The sequence below is a fragment of the Pungitius pungitius genome, chromosome 12, assembly GCF_949316345.1.
Source record: "Pungitius pungitius chromosome 12, fPunPun2.1, whole genome shotgun sequence".
Classification (NCBI taxonomy): Eukaryota; Metazoa; Chordata; class Actinopteri; order Perciformes; family Gasterosteidae; genus Pungitius; species Pungitius pungitius.
In genome coordinates, this window is record NC_084911.1 from 2,962,603 (window position 1) to 2,989,642 (window position 27,040).

A 27,040-nucleotide genomic window follows, 5' to 3' on the forward strand; every position below is an offset into this window, starting at 1 on the left:
GGCAAATGATTCCGTCAAATGACACCACGTCTGACTATCTAACATCTACTTTATGAATTATAGTGTTTTGAGTTTGGGGAATTCCAGGGGATTATCCTTTGTTACTGTTTTTAAGACTGGAAGAAGTAGCTCCAGCTCAGCAGATGTGATGTCCGCCAAGACTTAACGCTCAGTTGAGCATAAACAACAAAAAGTAGGGCTGCTGGCCAAAACAAGCCCACATCACTACCGTGCGGATATTATTTCCCTCGCACGGCCCAGAGGTTAATTGATATTTGGGAAGAATTTGGACAGACAGATGGGAGGGGGGTATCTCACAATTCATCGTCAAAAATCTTTCCAGAGCAGTCTTTGTCCCTCCGGAGGAAACACACTGAGGCCGGCTTACGCAGCATTATATTAATCCAGGGTCCACGGTGATCCCACCAGTTTCTTCTCTGCATTTATGGGTGTATTTACCTCAAATGTAAACATCTTCATTCGTTCGTAAATGCTCGGATGTACCTTATCATGAAATGGAATGATGCACGTGCACGTCCCCCAGACGCCTGACACGATGACAGAACCCAGTGTGGTGCCGAATGGAAAAAAAACCAAAACAAGCTGCAGGCCGCATACTGATGTTTATATTATGGGCTTGCTTTGGATTATCATGGGAGCACGCTATATCCAAGCTCTGCTCTCCTGCTGAATTGGATTTTTACGTAACTTTACACTTGTTAGTTTAAAGTGGTCTTACGTCTACACGGCATGTGTGCGTTTAAATGATCAGCCTTGGATTAGTCATTTGCATTGAAAGGCAGAATGCTCCATGTCGTCGAATTGTTTTATGTTAATGAAGCACGCCGAGTCGGGATGGCTTCACCATGTCTTCGAGGAGCTTCTCCCCCTTATTTATCCACTTCCTCCCCGTCATCTGAAGAGGAGGAAGCCTCCCAGCCACTGGCCGCTGGTGCCTGGTCTGCAACACACCATAATCCACCAGGGATTTAATGAGCTTAATGTGCACTCCCAGGCCTCTGAGCTTAAAGGCACGGGCACTGCATGCTCTGGCGTGCTGTTTGATTTCTCCACTTAAAGAAATCACACAGACACACAGGCACGTCTTCGCGCCGCCATTGGCAAAGTACGATTACGCCTCTGTGCATTGCGGAAGGTTCTCTGGGAAAGACGCGACATGCGGCGGAAAAACGTATGAGAAACGTTTACAAATGTCGACGTGCCCACAGACGTTGCGGTTTAATCCTTACCATTAGACTCACACTACGTGTCTGTGACCATCTGGTGTCAAAGTGACATATGCTGTCATGGAGCCTAAAGTCTTGGGAGGGGGAGGGGGGTGGGGGGGGGAGTAAATGCAGACCAGAGCCCTGCAGTGTCGCTCAGGCTTCCAAGAATAGGAGGAGATTTCACAGCTTGATTGGGGATAAACTGTGATTTAGTCCTCAGACCCCGCGATCCACTCAGCCCCCCTGACGCTAACACACTTTCTCTCCTTCCGGAGTAAATGACCTCAGCAGAGGCCCCCCGCCACGCAGGCCAGAAGTCAACATCCCGCCCCCTTTTTAAACATGCAATCAAGAATCAGAAAAATGACCACGTAATACATTACAAAACAAAGCATTCCAGAAAACACGCACAAAGAGAATCGCCACAGCAGGCTCAGAATTAGAAACAAAGCAAAGAATTTTGACTTGTATTGCAGAAAAAACGCTGCAGTCCACGCCACACAAGAAGACTTTAAGCCGTGCATTATAGAGAAGTCTAAATCTGATGTATGTTTTGGAACTCAAAGGATTGATTGGAAGGGATTATCGCATTAACACCCAGCGCTCGCACACAAGTGAATCTGCAGCAAAAGAATCTTTCAGACCCATGAACGTGATCCACATGTGGATACGTGGACACGTTTGGCCACGGCTCGCTGGTGAAAAGTTATTGTTCTCACCGATATCGGTGAATCGCTCCGCCTCCGCACTCTGGATGTACTCCTTGTCATGGTACCCTGACGGGGCGAACCCAGGTGCTGGAACCCAGAGAAAAGACAGGTAAGTCGTGGGAGAGTGTACAGGTTTATTGTGTCGGTGCGGCAGACAGGGACTTGGCTTGGACGAGGTCCGGGCTCGAGGATGGGTGATACCGCTTGGCTGGAGGTCCCCCCTGGCGTGCTCCTGAAGCAGTTTCCTGAGGCACGAGAACAATGGTTAGTTTAAATAGAAAAGGCAAGGCAGGACAAGACAAAGCTTGGCTGGGGCCTGGCGAGTCGACGTTGAATGGCAACGAACTGACGACGGCACAGGGTTTTGCAGCTCCTTAAGAGGAGGTGAGGTGACGAGGGTGATTGACTGCAGCTGGTGGGAAGAGTGGAGCAGAGCTGGCGGGGGAGGAGTCCGACAGGGGCAACATGACAGTACCCCCCCCTCAACGACCGCCTCCAGGCGGTCCTGGACGCCGATCCGGGTTGGCACGGTAGAAGTCCTCGATGAGGGTACGGTCCAGGATGAGGGAGCGAGAGATCCAGGCACGTTCCTCTGGACCGTACCCCTCCCAATCCACCAGGAATTGGTGGCCACGACCCCGTCGTCGGACGTCCAGGATGCGATTGACCGTGTAGGCCGGCGCACCGTCAATGAGCCGGGCGGGTGGTGGGGGTGCGGAAGGCGGGAAAAGAGCGCTGTCTCGAACAGGTTTGATCTGGGAGATATGGAATGACGGGTGGACCTTGAGGGCAGCGGGCAACCGGAGGCGGACACAGGAGGGATTGATGACCTTCTCAATCTTGTACGGACCGATGTAGCGGGGAGCGAGTTTCCGTGACGTGGCTTGGATGGGAATGTTCCGTGAGGACAACCAAACCCTCTGACCTGGCTGGTAGGTGGGTCCCACCACCCTGTGGCGGTTGGCGGAACGGCAGTTGCTCTCCTTGGTGCGGAGGAGAGCAGCCCTGGTTTGGTGCCAGATGTCTTGGCACCGACGAAGATGTTCCTGAACCGAGGGCACTGCCAAGTCCAGTTCCTGGGATGGAAACAGTGGTGGTGGGTACCCGAGGGCGGCCTCGAACGGGGACAGTCCTGTGGCAGAGGAAGGGTGAGAATTATGAGCATATTCGGCCCATACCAGATATTTCGCCCAGTCCGTAGTGTCCTGAGAGGCCAGGCAGCGAAGGGTGGTCTCCAGCTCCTGATTAGCCCTCTCAGCCTGCCCGTTGGATTGAGGGTGGTATCCGGAGGTGAGGCTTACAGTGGCGCCCAGCGCTGAGCAGAATGCTCTCCAAACTTGGGAAATGAATTGAGGCCCTCGGTCCGAGACGATATCAGAGGGGATGCCATGGTGTCGGAAAACCTGTTGGACCAGGATATCTGCAGTCTCGGTGGCTGTGGGTAACTGTGGAAGCGGGATAAAATGGGCAAACTTGGAGAACCGGTCAATGACTGTAAATACCACAGAGTTGCCTTGAGAGGTGGGGAGACCAGTAACAAAATCCACCGCAATGTGTGACCATGGCCGGCTGGGGGTAGACAGAGGATGAAGTAGTCCGGATGGTGGAGCGTTGGAGGTCTTGGAGCGTGCACAAGTTGGACAGGCGGCAACATACTCCTTGACGTCTTTACTCATCGATGGCCAGAAGAAACGTCTGCGGAGGAGGTTGAGGGTTCTGGTGACACCTCCGTGACATGCGATACGGGAGGAGTGGGCCCAGGTTATGGCGTCAGATCTGAGAGAGGATGGAACATAGAGTGTGCCGTTAGGAGGATTGGGGTGGTCCGGTTCCTCACCTTGGGCTTGAAGGACTTTTGTTTCGATGTCCCAGGTGAGGTTTCCAACGATGCAGGATTGCGGGATGATGGTAGTTTTGGCGCTGTCCTGGTCCTCCGAGGAGCAATATTTACGGGAGAGGGCATCTGGCTTGACGTTACGGCTGCCTGGTCTGTAGGTTATTGAAAAGTTGAAACGGTCAAAGAACAGACACCAACGGGCTTGACGCGAGTTTAACCTTTTAGCAGAGCGTAGGTACGAGAGGTTTTTATGGTCGGTCCAAACGATGAATGGTTGGACCGCTCCCTCCAGCCAATGTCGCCACTCTTCTACCGCCAACTTGATAGCGAGGAGTTCACGGTTGCCAACATCATAGTTGCGTTCTGCGGGAGTGAGTTTCCTGGAAAAGTAGGCACAAGGTTTTAGTTTGCCGGACTTCTCTTCTCGTTGCGAGAGCACTGCCCCAACGCCAGAGTCCGAAGCGTCTACCTCGACAACGAATTGTCTGGCGGGATCCGGTTGGATAAGGATGGGGGCAGAGACGAAAAGTCTTTTGAGGGTGTCAAAGGCATCTTGAGCAGCCGGGTTCCACTGGAAGGTTCTGAGGGTGGATGTTAATTGAGTGAGGGGGGCGGCGATAGAGCTATAGTTTCTGATGAATCGTCTGTAGAAATTAGCGAAGCCGAGGAATTGCTGAAGTTTTTTACGTGAAGTGGGGGTTTCCCACTGAGCGACGGCTTCGAGCTTGGCGGGATCAGGTCGGATACTGCCGGCCTCAAAAATGTACCCCAGGAAGGGGATAACGGTGGTGTGAAACTGGCATTTCTCGGCTTTAACGAAGAGCTGGTTTTCGGAGAGTCTTAGAAGTACACGACGGACCTGTTCCTGATGTTGAGTGGGGTCTTTAGAATAAATAAGTATATCGTCAAGATAGACGAACACAAATCGATTCATAAAGTCCCTAAGAACGTCATTAACTAAACGCTGGAAGACGGCAGGCGCGTTGGTCAGGCCAAAAGGCATGACCGAATACTCGTAATGCCCCAAGGGTGTATTAAAGGCCGTCTTCCATTCATCCCCCTCTTTGACCCGGACAAGATGATAAGCATTGCGAAGATCTAATTTGGAGAAAATACGAGCCTCCTGAATAGAGTCAAAGACGGAACTTATAAGAGGGAGAGAATACTTGTCTTTAATCGTGATTTGGTTTAGTTCGCGGTAGTCAATGCACGGCCTGAGTGTCTTGTCCTTCTTTTCGACAAAGAAAAACCCAGCACCAACAGGAGAGGACGAGGGACGAATGTGTCCCGAAGAAAGTGCCTCTTGGATGTACTTCTCCATAGCTGCTTTCTCGGGACCTGAAAGATTAAATAACCTTCCTTTAGGAAGCGTGGCACCATCGAGCAGACGAATAGAGCAATCATAGGGTCTGTGTGGCGGGAGAGAGCTAGCTTTGGCCTTACTGAAAACGGTTCTTAAGTCATGATAGCAGTCGGGCACGTTGGATAGGTCGACCTCTTCAAGACTAGGGCTGGAGGAGCCCTTAACGGGAGGCACAGCGGACTGCAGACAGTTGGCTAGGCAAAACACACTCCAATTGGTGATGTGACGGTGAACCCAGTCACACTGGGGGTTATGGCGCTGGAGCCAAGAAAAACCTAACACGACCGGGTTCTGGGGGGTGTGAGTGATGAAAAATCGTATGAATTCCCGATGATTACCGGAGGTGACTAGCAATACAGGCTTGGTGCGGTGAGTTATTAACGAGAGAGGTTGTCCTCCTAAACCAGCAGCTTTAACAGGAGCTTCTAGTTTTTCTGTGGGTAGCGAGAGACGAGAAACCACACTGTGGTCGATAAGGCTTTGTTCAGCCCCGGAGTCAATGAGCGCTTGGTGTTCAGAGATCTTAGACTGATGACATAGTTTGACAGGAACGACAAGAAAAGCTTTAGAAGAGGGTGTCGAGTCACCCACCCGCGGCCTGTCGTCTAGCGGGGGGTTCTGGAGTTTAAACGGGCCGTACACTGATTTACTTGGTGGCCCTGCTGGCCGCAGTAGAAGCATGCCCCCTCATCGCGTCGGCGTTGGCGTTCTTCGGCGGATAGTTTCGAGTGGCCGATCTGCATGGGTTCTTCTTGCGACGTAAGGGGCCGTTCAGACGAGGAAATGAGTGGAGAGTGGTGTGTCGTACCTTGAGTGGTCTTTACTGGGCTCTTGCAGGACGGAAAAGGGTTCTCATGCCGACGTTCACGTAGTCGGGTGTCCGAGCGGAGAGCAGCGCTGACGAGCTCCTCAAAAGAGTGGGTTTCTGGTTGTGTACATAAATGGTCCTTAATGGGGTCATTCAATGACTGGTAAAAGACCCCTTTTAATGCTGGGTCCGACCATCCTGCCTCCACCGCCAGGATCCTGAAATCGATCACATGATCATTAACGGGACGGTTGCGTTGTCGCAGGGCTAATAACTTACGGCCGGCTTCTTCTTGTCTTTGAGGGCGGTCAAACACCAACTGGAACTCCCCGATGAAGTGGTCAAAGGATAGGTGAGAGACGGGGTTGACAGCCAGAAACGCTTGAGCCCATTGTAGAGCCTTGTTACGCAGTGAATTGATGATGAGCGTAATTTTGCTGTGATCGGACTGATAATACCTCGGGGCTTGTTGAAACAGCAAACGGCACTGAAGGAGGAAACCGCCGCAGGCTTCGACGTCCCCATAGAACGGTTCGGGCAGTAGGCGGACGTTCTCCGGGTTCATGGCGGAAGGAGGGGCGGAAGCGTTGCTGGGAACCGGAAGTGAAGCTGCGGTGGGGGAAGTGGACATTTGACCAGTTAGATCCATTAAGGTTTGTGTCAACCCATCTAGGCGTCGGAAGAGCTCTTGTTGGGCAGATGCAATCTGGGACAGAGCGTCGGCTTGGCGGCCCAGGGCGACGCCTTGTAGGTTGACGGCAAGACGGAGTCCTTCTGGGTCAGCTGGGTCCGGAGTATGGTCAGTTCGTTCTGTCATGGTACCCTGACGGGGCGAACCCAGGTGCTGGAACCCAGAGAAAAGACAGGTAAGTCGTGGGAGAGTGTACAGGTTTATTGTGTCGGTGCGGCAGACAGGGACTTGGCTTGGACGAGGTCCGGGCTCGAGGATGGGTGATACCGCTTGGCTGGAGGTCCCCCCTGGCGTGCTCCTGAAGCAGTTTCCTGAGGCACGAGAACAATGGTTAGTTTAAATAGAAAAGGCAAGGCAGGACAAGACAAAGCTTGGCTGGGGCCTGGCGAGTCGACGTTGAATGGCAACGAACTGACGACGGCACAGGGTTTTGCAGCTCCTTAAGAGGAGGTGAGGTGACGAGGGTGATTGACTGCAGCTGGTGGGAAGAGTGGAGCAGAGCTGGCGGGGGAGGAGTCCGACAGGGGCAACATGACACTCCTCTTTAATCATGCTGGCTTCTTTTGGATTTGGTCTCCTTTCGGGGCTGCAGCTGCGGAATGAGTTGCGCTTGACGTTTAAGACTCACTCGTGAGATACAGCGCTCCTTCTGGCGTAACTGATCGCTATCGCACGTGCAAAAGACTGTATGTTTCCACTGCACCACTCTCCTGTCACTGCCGTGTTGTGACAACTGATATTGTGGGGATTTTCAACCCTAAAATTTGCATCAAAAATTTTGAAAAAACTAGACAGTGTCAAACTCATCTTCAATTTCTTTGAAAAATGCAATGTATGCAGTGCCTTAAACTGTGTTGTGCATGTAACATGTAACTGCATATCCATACTGTATACACAAAAAATATACCACAATGTCTTATACGGTGTCACTGTATTTTCTACGGTAAACCTCTGGCAACCACAGCTGCCAGTAATTTACCGTATATTTCACGGATTTCTTTTTACAGTGTAGAGAAAAGGCCTGTAAACCATTTGTTTCTCATAATCATTTGTTTTTAAGAAAACAGTTCCATGAAGGACTGACGGTTCCATTAACACCTCTTTTTGGATGATTGTTGAAAGCATTGATTATACGGCCCACGCAGACCTAGAAGCTGTCATTGTGAAATATGAGTGTTTGGGTTGTGGGTAGAACCTTGCACAGATGGTGTGTATAACCATTCCTGTTGGGTTTTTGAGGGGTGAAACCCCCCCCCTGAGCAGGTTCCAGGTGGAACCTATACGATCTACCAGGAACCCAAAAAGACAAAAGTCAAAGAGATGTGTATGGTTCTAGTCCTAGACACCATCTGATGACTGTTCACTCCCTGTCTCCCATTCTGCCTTTAACGGAGTTGGAGTCTGTCCGGACTTTAGTCGAAAATGACAACAAAAAAAAAGAAAAAAAAAGAGGGGCCCAGCGGAATGTTTGACATCCGTTTCTTTCAAAGTGGCTCAAGAGACTTACGTTCAGCACTCCTGAGCACTCTCTGTGAAGACTGAAGAGTGTTCGCCCAGCGCAGGCTACTTGCATCTCAAAAATCTTTCCCCCCGCCGTTGGTCATGTTCACTGTCGGCCCAGAGCTGATCCATCGTATAACGACGGCAAAATAAGCACAGAGACATTTAGGGTTTAGTGAAACATCTGCTTGCCGGTTCTGTTTCACTTTGTGGACCTGCGTTTTTTCACTTGAGGGCTTGTTTGCAGTGTCCTTCCTTCCCCTCGGCTGCTGAGCAGGAGATTAAAGGGGGTGGGTGGGTCAGTGAGGCGCTGATTAAGATCTGCTGTTAGCATGCTGCAGGGGCCATGTTATCTTAGCTTAGCAATTATCAAATTAGGCTTCATAGTTTTATAGCTGAACAGGACTTTTGGTTGCTAAATACGGCTCATCGCCCCCTCTAAAAGTTATGTTAATACTGGACTGTAATGATCAAATACGATTATGGGACCATGAAGTTTGTTATTAAAATGCAATATGGAGGCAAAATGTAGCATGAAGAATATGAAGGCAGCAAAGCAAGCAAAAATGTGATTAGTATTCATAACACATTGTTGTCTTTAGGGCTTGTAATAAAAAAAATCAGCTATGATGTATCAAAGTAGTTCATGGGGACATTAGCTGCAGTTCAAACAAGACACACTTAATACTTAATTCCATCATGTGCTGTGCAACATTGTTCTCCATGTCAGGATTACGATATAAATCGAGGCGAAAGCACACGATAATCCTTAATCTTCTTAATGAACTTCAGTTGCTTAATTAAAGAACCCGTTCAGCACAACAACACAAAGGCATTCTTCCCATTTTAACATTATGAAAGTACTTGCAAAAGGGATAATCAAGTCTGCTTTTTTTTGGTTTTACAAAACATGTCCCAATTTTTTCATCAGAACATGAAGGCCATCGTTATTCTTCCTCAGGGCTTTTCAAACATATTCCTTCGTTTTTAACTTTCATCCAGAGCGAGACAGAACAAGCCGAGCAGCGGTTTTATCCTCGGGGACATCAACAGAGATTTGTCTGTATTGCTGTGCTCCACGGGATGATATTTAGTTTAATACAAGAATGGAAACTGTCTGAGGGATAATCCTTCAAAATCATCCTTTTACTCAAATTGTCCCCCCCCCCCCTGGATCATATTCCATATCTCACCAGAACCTGAAACAATACAAACCCACTTTGACAATGGCAGTCTAGGCATTGACTGATGAGGTCAAGGGTCAAGGTAAAGTTGGGATGATCAAAATGACCAAACAAAAATGGCCCCGTTCAACCGCCCCCCCACGTGGGAAGAGACGTGAATACTTATTTCTTATGAAACATTGCTCAATATTTTAGTGAAGTTGCGGTTACCGAACTCCTGTGTGTGTGTGTGTGTGTGTGCGTGTGTGAGTCTGTGTTCCCGCCGGCGCCCCTCCTCCAAGCACCGCTCGTCCAATCAGAACAGAGAACGGCGGCACGCAGCAGCGAGTGGAGGAGGCGGAGGCGGGGGGAGGGAGGGTCACGTGTGTACACACCGCAGGGCTCAGCGGCACTCCGGCAGTAGTAAAGCGGGTAACGGACGGCCCCCTTTCAGCAGAACGAGCCTTCGAGATGAAGTCGGCGAAGCTTCTTCTGTGAGGAGCCGAAGCGAAGTTTTTATTTCTTTTTTTGGGGGGGGGGCGGTGCGCGTGGAATGAAAGGACGGAGAAATGCTCACGTTTACGTCCGGACCCGATGCCGCCGTGGGTTTGTCACCGAGCCGCAACTTTACGCTTCTGGTGAGTTTTCCTCTCTTTTTTTTTTAATGATTATTCATCATTTTGGACGCGGTTAAAAAGCTCACCTTTTTTTTCGTTTACACCTTTCAGCCGCAGAAGAAAAAAAACCCCAAAACACATAAAAGCGGATCCGACGCAAACAGTAAAATAACGAAGCGAGACAGCGAACGACGCCTAAATCAGCGCAGTCAAGTGCGACGGAGACACACAAAAAGTCCGCGATAACAATCACACACACCAGCAAAAGGTCCTCTTCCGTTTTGTTCTTCTTCTCACCTATTCCTGCTCCTGCTGCAGCGGCTCCGCACACTTAACGACGCGTGTGTTTTCGCTCTCCGCGGGGAGGCGTTTGAGGGGGGGGGGGGTTGTCAGTTTATTCAGAGGTCCCCGAGGTGCAACGGCTCACTGGCACGGACGACCGAGCTGCAGCGTCGTGGTGGACTGCTCTGTGCATGATATAATGCTGATGTGACTTCCGCCTCTAGTGGGACGTCCTAAAGTCTGCAGCATGTCTCTTACTGTGCCAGTAGCTACTGGTATAGAATGTCAAGTCCTTGTAGGTTGTTGGATCCAAGCCCATCGATGTGTGAACATACACGTAGTGTAACATAGAGTTAGTTCAGTCATTAATAAGGACATGCACGCCACACAGGTGCATGAATATATACGTTTACCTATAAACTGGGTTCTTTTGGTTTGATGAATGACGTCAGGACTTTTGAACCCTGCTTACTGGAAAGCAGGCGGCTGCTGAGTGAAGGCGTAGCGTTCATATGGATTTAGGCTCTGCACTTGACCCATGTGACCGAAGGGGACATTGTGCATGTGGACCGCGGCTTAAAGGCAGTGAGCCAACGTGTGACTTTGTTGATGTCTGTCACAGCTCAGCGTGTTTCCCAGAAGACGCTGAGAAAGCTGACTGACCGCAAAGCATCAGAACTTGAATATGAGGCAAAACAGTTTTTCCAAAACAGATCAAATCGGTCCCTTGTACCATCGAAAAAGGCACTTTTTAATTATTTTTTTTAAATTATCCCCTCGAGGAAATGGGTTTGCCAAAGTCCTCGATTCCAGCCCTGTGACTCAATTCTTTAGAGACGATGATTTTGGGCAAAATGCTTCTGAATCATATTATGGAGTTGATGGCTTAGTCAATTTAATTAGCAAATATGATCCAGCACCAACAGACACCTGAAGTCAAATTATTCATTAATGCTCTCGATTTAATGGGGCAACTTTCAAAGATTTGAACCAGAGAAGATTCAGAGAGCTTTTTTATTGTGTCATTCATGGCTTCTCATACTATTAGTGGGCAGGTCCTTACAATAAAACACTTTAAATGGCTAATATGTGGGCATTTCAGGGGTTTAAGTGGGAGTGAACTCATTGCGTCTCTCTGCAGTATTCCTCTTGCTGCAATCATGTGACATCACTCAGGGCTTTCTGAGAAGAGCCTGTAAATTCCAGTAAGGATATATACGAGGGGTGTGGGCCCAGTGTGTCACACACTACTCCCATCGGAACCCGCGGGGATCTGGCTTCAGAGCGCTGCGGCGTCAAAGCACATCACTCTTACCGGAGGGCGGGTATTTTTCGGCTGCAGCGTGTTGTAACGATGGCCTACTGTACAAGTATGTACAGGAAGCACCAGCACACGCTCCAATAACAACGGCATATAGGGCCCGATGTAGCGCTGATATGTTCATCTTTGACCTTCGCCCAACCCCAACAACATCCCTTCCACAGACCGACATTGACGTCAAGGGGGGTGGGGGGGGGGGGGGGGGGGGGGGGGCCTTGAGTTTGCAAAACAAGAGATTTCATTACCTTGAGCTGCTGGTAGAATGTGCACAGCTAGAGTGCTTTGAAAGTAGAGGTTGCCCCCGGTGGGAGTTGATGCAGAATGTGCAAAGCCAGCAGTAGATGTGAAGATGGTGATTTAGAGGCATTGTTTAGTGCGGGCGCCGTGCTTTTCCTTCTTTGATGGTGACTAAAAGGAGCCGCATGGGAGACTTGAGTGCCCTCTAATACTGTAATACAGCAGCATTATCTCCTCTATTCATCTGTTGTAACTATGTTTTTCTGATGCATCAGAGGCTTGGCCTTTGTTTTTTTTTCTCGAAAAAAAGTGACAAAATGATGTGTTTACGCGCTATCGGGTTTCTCTCACTTCAAGTAGGTACATGCGGGAAATTCGGGAGGTTTCCGTTTGCACTATTTACCGTCAGTCCGGTACGCGTCGTAAAGCTTCAAGTTTCACCTCCACGTCATCGCTGGTTTGTAATTGTCACGGCCTTGCATCGAATGCTCGGCTGTTCAAAGAGGAAGCTAAGTGTGTGTACACAAACTGACAGCAGAGCAACACAAACCCTTTCATGCATGAAACCCGGCAGCTCTCAGGAGCCGGAGCTGGAGCCAAAGTGCTAATGAAAGGGTTGCACAGCAGGTGCTAATGAGTGAGGACCTCCAGCCTCGGGTGGACCGCCTCCTCTTTAATAATCGCCAACTTCTCGTGTCGTCAATCCATAATCCCACGGCCAGAGGACCAGAGCCAATCATGTTCTTTTATCGAGCCCTGTTTTATCAAACGAGTCACCGGGCTGCTTGCGTTAGCGAGCCGTGTTGTTTACAGGAGGTCGCACCGCAGCTCCCGACTCGGGGGGGGGGGGTGGGTGGTAACTCTACACTTTCTTCCCCCTGAACCTGGTCCGGTCCGGCTCTGAGAGCTCCAGCCTCCGCTGTGGTGCGGTTACAGCCAGTCGGAGAGTAGCGTAGAGGCGGGACTGAGCCTTTGTGTGTGTGTGTGTGTGGGTGGGTGTGTGTGTGTGTGTGTGTGTGTGTGTGTGTGTGGGTGTGTGTGGGGGTGTGTGCCGTTCTGTAGTGGTGTTACATAAGGGAATGGAGGAAAGTTTACCCTTTACTGGCATCGTTACTCATCCTCCTGAAAACAGTTTTTTGTTTTCATTATTAAGTCCAGTTTCTCGTCAGAGGATGACGTTGTGAAAATAACGGCCAAGTGGTCACCATCGATCTTCCTCTTCCTCGATACTTTAAGAATTTGGTTGTGTTAATAATGCAACGCAGCCTTACATAACTGCTTGGCCCTCTGACCTCGCACTGAACTCCACCCCCCGTGGGGTCGATCCCCCCTGACCCTCCGCCAGAGCTCGCCTCACATTTCGCTTTTTATAAATCTACCCATCACCACGTTCCCAACCCCCCCCCCCCCCTCAACAAACAGAATGTGCACGCGCTTCACACCCGGAGAAGTGACTCCAAGGCGGCCCCGTAAAGGTGTCCGGGCATGAGGGGTGTGTTTCTTTATCCATGTGAAAAGCCCCCGGGTCAGCACAGCCAGCAAATGCCCCAGCGTGAGAGAGAGAGGGGGAGAGAGGGAGAGAGAAGCTTGCAGAGGCGTCAGACACTTGCTCTGCCCAGTAGGAGCAGACATGCTGCACTTTGAGGCCGGGCTGGTAAACAAAACGTATTGTGAGGCGTTTGTATTCAGCCAGCGGGATGCAGTGAGGTGAGATTAACAGCAAAACCCAGCATTATGGCGATTTTCGCTTCAAAACTACGGGTGTTTGAGATTTTGTGGGATTTTTTTTTTTTTTATCAGCAGAAATGTGACGGGGGGGGAAGTGCAGTCTTCCTGTTCGCTCGTTATGTGTCGCCCCCGCAACTAACCCGCCGTCCGTCTTCCCCCTCCGCCTGCAGGGGACCCGCTGACGGCGCTGACCTGTGACAGGGCCCAGCGATGTGGCTCTGCGCCATGCACAATGAGACCGACTCCAGCGTGGACCTCCGCCTCTGCCAGGACTTCGGCCTCATCCTGTCGGTCTTCTCCCTCGTCTACCTCCTGGTGTGCTTCCCCTTGGGGCTGTGCTACAACGTGCTGCTGGTCGTGGTCAACCTCTCCAACAAGGTGTCCATGACCATGCCGGATGTTTATTTCGTCAACATGGCCGTGGCGGGCCTGGTGCTCAACCTGGTGGCGCCCGCCGAGCTGCTGAGCTCCGCCTTCACCCGCTGGCACGCGTGGGAGTACAGCAACGAGGTGTACATCACCATGCTCATCCTCTTCAACATCTCCTCCCTGGTCATCATGTATTCCACCACGCTGCTCAGTCTGGACTACTACATCGAGCGGGCGCTGCCGCGCACCTACATGTCCAGCGTGTACAACACCAAGCACGTCTGCGGCTTCATCTGGGGCGGCGCCGTGCTCACCAGCTTCTCCTCGCTGCTCTTCTACGTGTGCAACCACATCTCCACCAAGATGGTGGAGTGCTCCAAGATGCAGAACAAGGAGGCGGCGGACGCCATCATGATGTTCATCGGCTACGTGGTTCCGGCCGTGGCCGTCCTTTACGCCTTTGTGCTCATCCTGCGCATCAGGAAGGAGTCCACGCCTCTGGACCAGGACTCGGCCCGCTTGGACCCGTCCATCCACCGGCTGCTGCTGGCCTCGGTCTGTGTGCAGTTTGTGCTGTGGACCCCGTACTACTTGACCCTGCTGGTGCACACCGTCGCGCCGGGCTACGTGGGCGACGCCCTCTACTTCCTGAGGTGTCTGTCCAAGCTGCTGGCCTTCTCCAGCAGCTTCGCGATGCCCCTGATGTACAGGCGCATGAACAAGAACTTCTCCAGCAAGCTGCAGCGGCTGCTCCGCCGGCTGCACTGCAGGGAGCAGTCCTGCCCCCATGAACGCTCGACAGTGCAGCAAGTGGTGACGTGAGACCTCCCCCCCCCCCCCCCCCCCTCCTCCTCCTCTGCATCACCTCTTTGAGTTGACAGATGCCCTCCCCCCCCGCGCCTCCCATTTTTAACCTCTCGGCACTTATCTGCGGAGCCCCGGCTGGGCTCCCTCGCTGCTCTGGACTGCGTTAGGAGCGACGTATCTAAAACTGTGGAATTTCCTGTCACCTTCCGGGACTTGTTTTCCGATCCATCAAAGTTCCGCCAGAGAAAACCACTAAGTGCTGTTGTTTGTTTGGTTTGGGGTTGGGGTTTTTTTTTTTGTCGCCGAGCGAAGCTCTCCACTGAGACGCTTAAGTCGGCACAATGAGCAGATAACAGACACTAATGAAATCTCCCGTGAGCGGGGGGGGGGCTCCGGAGCACTGTGACACGGCGGCGCGTGCGGCTCCCTCACGGTGCGCAGTTTGACCTCCGCGTGACCGCCCCAAATGTCACCGTCGAGCCACTTCGATGCGTACACCCCCCTTCCAAAGAAAACGAGGCACGATGTTTTTCTCCAAAGTTATTTAGCTCAAGAAAAAACCCGCCACAGTCAAATGAGCTCACTTTGCATGCGTCAACGTTTTGGTTTTGAGTGTTTTGCCGCCCTCGTGCAGGAGGCCTTGAAACACTTAAGACACTTAGACGTTTTGAACATGATTCCACATTATCAGAGGAAAAGGGGATGGTCTCTGCATTTCAAAAGTCCTCCTCTTGCTTGACACCAGTACCAAACCTGGCCACTGGTACCAAGAGGTGCCCTCACCTCAATGAATGAATATTAAGCTCCTCCACGAATATGATAGAATAATTAAATATCTTAGCATGGCAGTGAAGTCCCGCAGTGCAGAGACAGGAAATGCTCAGACGAAGCTGGCGTTCAGAGGTGAGGCGTCGCCGCTGCACTCTGAAATCACATCCCCAGCATTGACGGGGAGCCCCTCGGTGTCCCCAGACAGGGCCCCGAAGGGGGGGCGGCACGTGCATTCCCTGCATTCGTTGAGCGGTTGGAAGGTTTTGTGCAGTAGAAACATGAAGCCCCACTGGGTGACTCGCCCGTCGACAGCACGCTGGATGCTAATCCGCACATTCAGCGACGGGGGAGGCGGCTTTGCTTTGCTTTCTCGCCTGCCTCTTAGTGAAAAGTGAACCCACTAGTAGTGATGGACCCCAGAAGTGAAATGTAAAGAAACGCGTACCTTTTGCATGAGTGCCACTGCATCACTGCTTTTAGCTTTTCTTTTTTTTCTTCCATATTTACTTTGTGAATCTAAGGGCCAGTTTTTGGATCATCCTGTGAGTCATTAATGAATTTATGAAGAGTGCCCACATGTTTGTGTACTTTTAATTCACACCTATTAGATGAATAGCAAAGCTAGAAGTCTTGAGCTTTTAAAATGTGCATCTTTCCAGATGTAATGCCACAGATGTTGCGGATTTTAAGTTATTACGATTTTAACAATAAATCACTTATTCTGTTATTTTCATAAACGTGGGGATATTTTGATCTACATTTGAGGTCTGAAACAGTGTTTTATTTTTGCTGCCCAGCCCCACCCTCGTTATGTGTATCTGCAATCAATCAGTTAGAAATACTGTTTATTTTCAGCTGAGCCTGTGTGTTTACATGATCTGCTACAGAATGAGCTGTTTCAGAAAGAGAAAAAGCATGTACGGATCAGGATACAGTTAATCATTTTCTGAACCCGGTTCAAAGTCCCAAAGATTACTGTTCATTCAAACATCAGAGCACATGGGCAGACGACAGGAGGGAGTTTAAGCAGCTTTGAGCATCCATTTTCTAAAAAGTGAAGAGATGGTGCTACGAAAAGACACCAACTTTTATCCAATCAACAATGACACTTAATTATATTCACGATAAATTGAGTACTTCCCAGTTTTCTCTTTAAATTAAATTGCTAGACATGTATTTTGTGAAGAGACATCTCAGCTAGGAGGCATCACAAAGGCTCACTTAAATAACTGAAACTCACACGAAGCCCAGGCGTGTGAAAGAAACCTCTCTTTGTGCAGATGCATTTCAGCTATTTGAAACAGAAAAACCTCAGACGTCCACATGAAACCACTCGGATGCTTTTTGTTGTGTGCACTTGTACGTGTGTGATGCAACGCAATGTGTATATATTGTATGTTTGAGATTTACAAGAGGATACCATACTCTTTCTAAAACACAGTATTATTTTCTGAGAGATATATTTAGATGCTGTAAGTAATCTACTCTTTTGTCGACTGAGTCAAAGACTGATTAAAACCATAAACTAACAATTGCCGCTCCTTCTTATTTCAATGAAACGGACAACAGTCCAGAGGAGAATCGTTTCTGCCAGGCTTTCTGTTGTTGAGGCCGTTCGGGATGATTGACGCCGGCGGCGGGAACCCTCCAACCACGCCCCTGCGGAACATGGAGCGCCAGGCATTCTGGGAGATGTTCAGTCCTCCGTGGTGCCTGACCCTCTTTAACGCAGCCGTCCTCCTGAAGAAAACAATGCCGTTGTGTGGGCTGCGTCTGAACACACAGAGGGGGGGGGCTGCAGGAGGGTCGAGATGATCCGTAGAGAACTCGTGCATCAGCAGTGTTGCCGCCGCCAGGCACAGACCCAACGGCAGAAAAACCTGATTGCACAAGAGAGAGCGTGTGTGTGTGTGTGTGTGTGTGTGTGTGTGTGTGTGTGTGTTTCAACATCTCCGGAGGAGCCAAGCCACAGAGCAAACAGAGGAGCGGGAGGTGGAAGGGAGGGGGGGGGGCGGGCAGGGTCCTGAATTGGATGCACTACATCTGGAAATGATACGACGATGGGCTGAATTGAACACGGTTGTCATGGTTGCCGTTTCCCTTCTCCTCTGAGGTTCTGGAGTCTCGCTCCGCGGTGTTGGCTCGATGCGAACCGGGGCCCACTGGGCAACCTGTCAATCAGCGCGGAGGCGGCGCGCGTTGCTTTTCTCAAAGGGCGGGAAACGTGCGACGCGACCGCGGTTGTACTGTTGTCATGCGACGTGATGCCGGGGAAAGATTATGACATCATTGGGCTGTAAGTGCACTGGTAAAAAAAAAAAAAAACTAATCAACCTCCAGAGCTCTAATAACATGTTGTTGTTTTACTGTCTAACTGTTGCTGATTATTACCATGTGCCATCCAACCAGTGAAGACTCCTGTATGCTAAGCTAAGCTAACCTGCTGTGGCTCATTAATACGCTTTTATCACATTTGTGAATGTCCTTACATCCGCACATCAATAAATCAAAGGCTCTAACCGAAGCTGCCACTTTAGTTGTGTATGCTCATAATGATCCTATAATCTAATGAAAAGTTAATAGTATGTATGTACATTTACTTCTAAACTCTGATCTGGCCTGTAACCATGTGCACTCAAAATGAAGCTTTAGCGTGATGTTGCGTGATGTATGAAAAACCTTTCACAATAAAAGCATTCATCTGGGACTTGAAAAAAACGTTACAATGTCTTTTTATTTGACGCGCTACATTTAGCCTGCGTGTCGTTTTACTACATTAGAGGCTCTTCAGGCTGACATAACGTCGGACCACCTACGGACCTGGAACATTCGGCTTGTAGCTTCACATGTTTTATCTGGCTTTGAACCAGGTTTCACACACGCACCCTCAGACCACCATTGTTTTTTCCTCACGTGGGTCAAATTGGGCTGCAGACTGTAGTGACAAGACCAAGGCGAGACAGCTCTCTGTTTCTTTAGGAGTATACCACACAGTGTGATCCACCACGTCGGAAAGGAGGACGCTGTGAAAGTGAAAGGTGTCAGACCTCCAGGAAGTGAATTAGATACATCTAGCAAAAGGGATGAAAGGAAGAGGAAGTAGAAAAGGTTGGACAGTCTGAGCAACCGCGTCTCCTACAAAATTAAGTCCCCATGCAAATGCAGTGGACTTTAAGGGAGACACGTTTTCTGCTAGATTACGGCCCATTATGGAAACAAGTGGAATTGAAAGTCCAAAATAATTGCTACACAAATACCTTGTTAGGTTGAGGGGGGGGGGGGGGACTGCTCACGGTTTGGTTTACACTGAAACCAGAAATGTAACAGATCTGCTTGTTTTGGCAACAAAGTGGGTACTTTGTTCACGCGGGACACAAACTGCCGTCTCCTGTTAACTTTGGCCCCACACCACCTTCCTGCACCTCCACGAAGTCATCAAACCCGGTGAAGGCATACGAGCGCGGTTCACGGTGCATTTTATTAAGTTGTTCTGTTCTGAGAGGCACCGGAGAGAGAGAACAGGGCGCGTTACTCAAATAGAAAGCCACGAAAGAGAAATGAAGACACGGCGATGAACAGGAAGTTGGATTTAAGCAAACATCAGAAAGACCTGTCCTGTGAGCATCGGAAACGTGCTCCTGAGCTCGGTGAACTGGATCCGAGCGCCGCAGGTCTCGTCTCCGACGTCGACCTCGACGTGTTTGAAGGCTGCAGAGCGGAGCCTCCAGCTCACTTCAGCTCAGGGGGGACAAGTGGGCCTGAGCAGATGCTTAAAAAAAAACAATCCGCCCTTCCTCCCCTGCCAGTCCTCTTCTTCGCTTTTCCTCTTCATCTATGGGATATGGATGTTCCATGGAGAGGTTGTGGTTGAGGGAGATGTTGGATGGAGCCAGAAGCACTTCATACTGGTAAGTGAAGGCAGATGAGGGTGTCGTACCCTCCTCCCCTAGACCTCCCACTTTCACTCCCCCGACCACAAGCCAGTTAAACCCCACAAGTTCCCATTAACAGCACTGCTAATGTGGTCCTGCTGATTAGATGCCACTCGGTGGGGAGTCTTTTTTTTCTTCACTCTTTTTCTTTTGTGCAAGAAAACAGAAGTTATTATGACATTATGGTGCAGCCATCATGACTGAAAACCGAGACCAAGGCAAATGCTGAATCCTCCTTCTAATTGAGCGTGTAATCCGATTGCTGAGCACTCAGCCTCTTTCGAAGGTCCCTCGCCTCGCTGTTCTCACCAGCGTGCTCGTCACCTTGGCCAAACCTCTTTCACTGCGCGTACCAGTGGGCCACCCGGTGGACGTGAACCGGCACTGCACCTCTCTCACCCTCAGCCAATGGACTGCCTTTGGAAATGTCTCGTGGAGACAGCAGTTGATGCCCAATGGGGCGATTCAGGGTCATCGAGACTGCTGGTGGCTTTAAAAGAGGATACACACGCATGCATGTGATAGATGTGTTTCCACCACAGTGACGTCAGCGCTGCATTTGACTGACAAGTCAATGACCTGCTCTCATGTTTGAGAAAAAAAAGAGTAAAAGAACAGCTTTCTTTGCAGTATTGAATCTTCAAACCGTAAATAACTTTAGAATTAATTGATGTATTTTGGACATTAAGTGTTAACTTGTTAAGACCAATCTGCCCCCTGCTGGCAAAAAAGATGCAACAACAGAACAATACAGAATAGTATATGCTTAATATCTGACTCATCTACAGATGTTGCCCCCAGTTGTTCCCTGTAACCCGGTAATTGAGTAACGGGTGTTGAGAATATTGCATCAGATCTTTTTTTATTAGCGAGCACTTTATCAAGTAAAACACTTCTGCTTTCTTTCTCCTCAATGCGATTTTCCTGCAGTAACCCGACCGGACTGTTGTCAGACTTGTGATATGAGACGCACAAACAATTGGCCGGGCTATTGTCCGTTTTATTGGACCGACTTATTACCAATGTGCACTGGAGATGAAGTGTGTGGAACACTGAATCGCACCGTTTGTCTGAAACAGCTGGCAGGCATCTCTTGTCAGCAATTTTTAAAAAGTTGCCCCTGTAACCCTAAAAAAAAAAACGACAAAGAACGCTGTCCACAGGTCCCAGCTTGACACGTGGCCATTCTGAAGTCACCTCTCTCACATTCTATCTTAAATTCTTGTTGTCACGGACCCTTGTGTCCAGTGATGTTCTTTCATCCCGACGAGAGGCCTTTCATGCAATTCTGTCTGATTTATTCAAATATTATGGATTCCAAGTTGATACGGATCATTTGGGAATATTAGTAGATTGTGCATGGGTCAAAATAGTCCAAGACCATTTTATATGATATGATGCAGCCTGCTCTGTATCAATCTGTATAGCTCTGTTGTCGCAGATGGTTATTTTTATCTGCAGTTAATTCCCCCCAGCTGTCAATCATACTCCACAGCCAGAGTTTGGATGCATAGATTGGTTCAAATTAATTTAATGAGTCTGCTCTGGATCCCCCTTATTGAGAGTGAAGGCTGTTTATTTTAAGCCTTATCTGAATATAATTGTAGTATTGAGAATGAACAGTAAAGAAGAAAGGGTGGTTATGTTATGTTGTTTGTAGAAATCAATAATCGATACGGATCAGTAGATAGAAGCTAAATCTATCAAACATAATGGTGGAAAAAAACTCAAGGGACGTCACGTGCTGTGTGTTTACACGGCCCTTAAGAATAAGAGCTTGAAGCCCCGGTTGAACAAATACTGCATAAATATATCTGTGGTTTCCATAACAACTCAACAAAGGTCGCGGTAAACTCCACGCTCACCGCTGTCCAAACTCCCCGCGGTGAACCTGTGATCACCAACCGGGTAAATGTGATGAAGCGCGGGGCCGAAGGCGAAGGCGACAGATCCTCTCCTTCCTTTCTGTCTCTCCCCTCGTCTCCTCTCCAGACAGGGTTGGGCCAAACAGCAGGTGGTGCACAAGAGAGATTTCGAAATCGCCTCCTCTCACTCTCACTCTGCACAAGCATGGAGGCGCAAAGAAACCCAAATTCGAAAAAGTAAGTGCTGCTTTTAACATCTTTTCTAGTATTTGTGGTCATGGAATGTGTGGTTTACATCATTTCCAAGTTATGGGCAAAGATAGTTTGCAAAAGGTTTCCATGGATTTGTTCTCTTTAAGGCGGCGGTGTTTAGTTCGATTGCAGATGGTTTATTATTTATGTCTTTGGACCCCTGTTGCATTAAAAGTTATGTGTTATGACATCATAGTTCTATGTCTTGCTCCATTGCCTGTCTGAAGTGGTTTTAGTCCCTGAGAGAAACAGGTCTCCGGACTCACTGACTCGGGTAGAAATGAATAAGATCTGTTTCAAAACTAATTTAAAGTAGAACAATATACATTTTTGGTGATGAAATAATTTCTCTGAATATTGTATTATAACTATATGATAAAATATAGAACTGTGTGAGCTTAGTGGATAGTGGAAAGTTGATTTCCAGCCAATGCACGACTTCTGCTTTCATGGGCACGAATGTGCTGAGTTTTGAAGACGACTGTCGATATGAATGCATTAATATTGCAGAAGGTCTGCTCTGGAGGAAATAAAACCCCAAAGACTGTGATGCTAAAGGCATGTTTCAAACCGAAAACAGTGATTGTAGCACCGAAAAAAGTCATGGATTTTGGACCTTAAAATCATCAACCGAAGAAGGGGACTGTTAGTAATGCAAAAAACATCTTTGTATCATATACATTCAGAACTGAGTGCCATGTCGCCAACTGGACCCGTAAAAACACAGAGGTTTGTTAAATCACAAATATGTTTGCATTTCACCAATTAAAAGTCATTAAGTCTGTACAAACCGGCTCGAGGGATTTCAATGCATCTGTTTAAGCCCACATCTTGAATGTTAATGCGCTTACTTTGTTGTCCGCGGTCCGTTTAGACCTCGTTCGAGCTCCGTCTTCACAGTGGACCTGATTCATTTGGACACTCGATCCCACGGTGTTCTTCATCGTAGTTATTCTCATTTAACTGCACCCACATTTGCTCCCTTTTCTGCACTCCTAATTGTCTTTAATGTTCTCTTGTTCCTCCTCACAGCTCGGGTGTCACAGCCGAGGCTCCCTGAATAAAGATGCCCGCGGACTTGGACGGCCGAATCCGATGACTCAAAAGAAGAGAAAGAAGTCCAGCCTCTGATTCCAGGACAGCCGTTTGTAATGACGTGAGTCCCCAGGTTTCGCCGAGCCTTCAGAGACATGGAGGTGCTTCTGGGTTTGGGGGACCTGTTGGTAGATGAACCTTGACGTCGACATGAGGTCAAAGAAACCCTAAGCGCTTTGGTGTCCCGCTCACCTGGCCTCTGTCAGCATGCCAACGCAGCATAGATGACTCTCCCTTCAAAGAGGCATCCCCGGGTACCAACACCGTCTAGCCATGTAGCAGCTGCAGGGGACGTGCATGTGGCCTGCCGTTCAAGACAGTCCAAATACAGTCAGCATGGAAGAGCAAACCACCGCGCCGGTCTGGATATATGTCAACGGCACGGACCCAGTGACCCCTTCGAATGAGAACGACACGACGGAATTGACCGAAGGCGCCGAGAAATACCGGTCTTACATCGTTGGTCTCTTCCTGTCCTGCCTCTACACCATCCTGCTCTTTCCCATTGGATTCATTGGTAACATCTTAATCCTGGTGGTCAACCTGAACCACAGAGAGAAGATGACCATCCCCGACCTCTACTTCGTCAACCTGGCTCTGGCCGACCTCATCCTGGTGGCGGACTCTCTCATCGAGGTGTTCAATCTGAACGAGAAATATTACGACTACGCCGTCCTCTGCACCTTCATGTCCCTGTTCCTGCAGGTCAACATGTACAGCAGCATCTTCTTCCTCACCTGGATGAGCTTCGACCGATACGTCGCCTTGGCCAGCTCCATAAGCAGCCGCCCGCTGAGGACCATGCAGCACGCCAAGCTCAGCTGCGGCCTCATCTGGATGGCCTCCATCCTGGCCACCCTGCTGCCCTTCACCATCGTGCAGACCCAGCACCGGGGCGAGGTGCACTTCTGCTTCGCCAACGTCTTCGAGATCCAGTGGCTGGAGGTCACCATCGGCTTCCTGGTGCCCTTCTCCATCATCGGCCTGTGCTACTCTCTGATTGGGCGGATCCTCATGAGGGCCCAGAAGCACCGCGGGCTGTGGCCACGGCGGCAGAAGGCCTTGCGCATGATCGTGGCGGTGGTCCTGGTGTTCTTCATCTGCTGGCTGCCGGAGAACGTGTTCATCAGCATCCAGCTGCTGCAGGGCACGGCCGACCCGTCGCAGCGGACCGCCACCACCCTGTGGCACGACTACCCGCTCACGGGGCACATCGTCAACCTGGCGGCTTTCTCCAACAGCTGCCTCAACCCCATTATCTACAGCTTTCTGGGAGAGACCTTCAGGGACAAGCTGCGCCTCTTCATCAAGCAGAAGGCCAGCTGGTCAGTCGTGAACCGCTTCTGCCGCCACGGCCTGGATTTACACCTCTCTGTCAGGGGCGAAGTGTCCGAGGTGTGACTGTCTCGCGAAGGGGGAATCGATTATCGGGTCCGGGGAGCATGTTAAATCAATCACGACTTTGGCTTTTCGTCACCTGTTTGTTAGCTCGCCTCAGACAACTTCACTTTGTGAAGAATAACACAAAAGTCACAGAGAATTCACCCTCGATGAAGGATGAAAATGAAGTGATGTATGGACTTTCAGATAGTCACGTTCACCTGCATGTTGGATTATTTTCTTTAAGTCTATTTGATGTGTTATTTCTTACTTGCGTGGCAAAGCAACAGTGTATGAAATGACAGTACATACAACATAACTAATGGACAGACGAGTTTCAGAGGAGACGAGCCTTTGTATGAGATGGATAATATAATCAGAACATCAGTTTCACCTTCATCATTTCAGTTAAAAGCCACATATAATATCACCTGGTTTATGTATAAAGGAGAACATGCATATAAATCGAGAAACTGCCCCACACTCAGCATCCCCATCATCATCACCATGACATCACATGACCAAAGGACCACTCTCATCTGTCAATTGGAACGTGACATGAAACAAATGTGAAAACAGTTCTTTCCTGTCTCGTCCTAATAAATTATGGAGACACCATAAAGGTGAACTGAGTAGAAAATGTGACCAACATGAAACCTCCCCGGTTGCTTATTTACATTGAAGCGATGGTGTTTTTTATTTCTGTATTACTGAAAATGCCTTAAGTTAATAAATATGTGCTAATTTATGGAGGAAAAGTCTAATAACATTGGATAAAGCCAGGTTCAAAATTATTGTTTTGTTTTGTTGATACATAAAAGTCTGATATTTTTTACAAAAGGAATGTTGAATGGTTATTTTAATCACTCCATTAACAGCCATAGAAAACAGAAACGTGTTTTTTGCCATGTGTTTGTATGTAAAATGTTCCATAAATCCAGCAATGAATCTGAAACTGGAAGGTTTGGTGGATTTAAGTGTTACTAAGAGCAGAGCTTTCTCAGAAGAATCTCATTTAGGGAAAACAGATATTAAAGATATGCATTTTAAATTAAATGCATTTTGATGATACAGGTGCATACGGTTCATATTTAAATCTGCAAATGAGGCATTATCCTGTTTTTTTTTTTTATTTAGAAGAAATAAGACGGAAAAAAAAGATTTCTGTCCTCTCGTCTGAAAGAAGAGTGTTGTTGTGGAATCAAAATAGACCACAACCCCTCAATGGAAAATTGATTTGTGCATCAACAAGTTTTTTTTTCCTTCTGTTGAATAAAAGTGTCCTTATGTACAGCATGACATCCATTGGACCGGTGCAAACCAATGTGTTGTTTTTGTAGAAATAAAGAAAATGTCTGACTTCTCCAGGAGTATAAAGTGGACGTTGTCGAGTACTTATTCAGTTAACACGGACACTATGACGACACACATACAGGTATAAAAGGCTGGATAAGTATAATCACCTACAGTTTGATGAAAAAGCATTGGACAGAAGGAAGATGCTCATTAAAACATTGGTCGCAGGTTAATGGGATGCAGATTGCCGGGCAGCTGCAGTTTAAACATTTTAAATTGATCCCATCAGAGGCTTAATAGGTTTTAATGAAACATGCCGCTAAGTTTTTTTGTGTGTGGATCCGTCTCAGCAGGCGTTATAAATTCTTGTTTCGTAATATTCCACCTTGCTTCGTAAATTCAATTAAATCATATGAGTTATATTGCATATAACTCATTAAATTAGGAATGCTAAAGCAACGACAAACAGAGTACCGGTAACTCACGGTTATGGGTTGAGGATTGTACATCAACTCATCAAGTCTTTGTACTGCCAGCCTGGGGCAGCCTGGAGGGGCTGGGGGGGGAGGGTCTTGGGGGCTCTGGGGGGGGTCTGGGAGGGCTTGAGCGGTGTTTGTGCATGAGGCAGCCAGAGATAACGGCGTAACTGGGAAAAACAGGAGTCCAAACCACAAACTGTTATTCCAGCTGTAACAGTCCAGCAGCCTGGGAAAGGTCTGCAAAAATGTTCAACTTGTTGTGGTACACGGGGGTATGAATTTGTTTGCATGGTCTTCCCATCACACTGTCCTGTGTCCCGCAACAAAGCAAACAGTGAGCTCTACTTTGCACAGTGGTGTCTTTTAAACCTTGATGAGTTTAAGTACATGTGATGTATTGCGATTGTGAATGCTGATTCAGACGCGCACAAAGACATACAAACAGATTCTTCTGTTTCTAGCCACAGAGGGCAGGAAGACAGGGAGACAGGGAAGAAATAATCCAATGAGAGCTGTCAAGTTCACTGAGATAAACATGCGAAGCCTAGACACAACAAATCATCTTTACATCACACAGACACACACAGCCGAGATGCTGTGAGAAGGGCTTGACGGTGGACTGTGTGCACAGCTGAGGCTGCTGAGTGAGGTCAAAGGTTTGCGGCGATGACGTCACAGAAAGGGAAAAGGGTGTGACTTTTCCCCTGGCTTAAATGTAATACTTCCTCTGGACCATGCTGGATTACACAATGAGTTTGTGTGCAAAACATCAATTGTGTAAAAATTCATTACAGTATATTTATGTTACTGTGCAGAACGGATAAGCAAGACCACGCAGACAAATGGTGATGATGATGATGCAATCTTAGGAGACAAATCCCAGCACCTTTTACGAACTAAATTGGATGAGATTAATGTAATTTAATTTCCCTTATTGTACCTCAGCTAATGTTGCTCAGTGAAAACCGGATGCTGTGCAGTTCATCGGGTGTACAAAAGAGAAATAAAGCTTTTCTTAATGTTTAGATTGTGTTGATTCAACTCGGTTTTGTGCTTTACTGGCTCTTACTATGTTTAAACATGGTTCTATTATTTTACACCCTTTCTGCATATCGATGAGGCTGGACCAAAAAAAGGGAGAAAAACATTCAATACAGCTCAGTTAAGTCCAAATTAAATCCACACCTTTCTGAGTGCAGTAAGGTGTTGCAGAAAGCAAAGCAAGCTGAATATATTCCACACAAAGGTGAGCACTGGTGAGATACGTCCCGTGTAAAAAGTTACGGCACCCTGTCCATCTGTAAGCTG

General features: G+C 48.5%; 2 protein-coding genes across 3 annotated transcripts; both read left to right on the plus strand.

The window, feature by feature from the left end:
* The first annotated feature begins 9,634 nt into the window (after nucleotides 1–9,634).
* gpr146 (G protein-coupled receptor 146) lies at nucleotides 9,635–16,965 on the plus strand. Its single transcript, XM_037476971.2, has 2 exons — nucleotides 9,635–9,939; nucleotides 13,657–16,965. Exon 2 carries the CDS (start codon nucleotides 13,697–13,699, stop codon nucleotides 14,675–14,677), a length of 981 nt encoding a protein of 326 aa, XP_037332868.2. The 5' UTR covers nucleotides 9,635–9,939; nucleotides 13,657–13,696; the 3' UTR covers nucleotides 14,678–16,965.
* A 1,908-nt stretch (nucleotides 16,966–18,873) lies between these two features.
* On the plus strand, nucleotides 18,874–25,309 carry gper1 (G protein-coupled estrogen receptor 1). 2 transcript variants are annotated; one of them, XM_037477614.2, is made up of 3 exons: nucleotides 18,874–19,341; nucleotides 21,358–21,467; nucleotides 22,515–25,309. In XM_037477614.2, the coding sequence occupies exon 3, from the start codon at nucleotides 22,875–22,877 to the stop codon at nucleotides 23,976–23,978; it is 1,104 nt and encodes a 367-aa protein (XP_037333511.1). In that variant the 5' UTR covers nucleotides 18,874–19,341; nucleotides 21,358–21,467; nucleotides 22,515–22,874; the 3' UTR covers nucleotides 23,979–25,309. The 2 variants fall into 2 exon arrangements, with proteins under 2 accessions (XP_037333511.1, XP_037333510.1); XM_037477613.2 differs by lacking the exon at nucleotides 18,874–19,341 and having other exon boundaries at nucleotides 20,942–21,467.
* The last annotated feature ends 1,731 nt before the right edge of the window (nucleotides 25,310–27,040 follow it).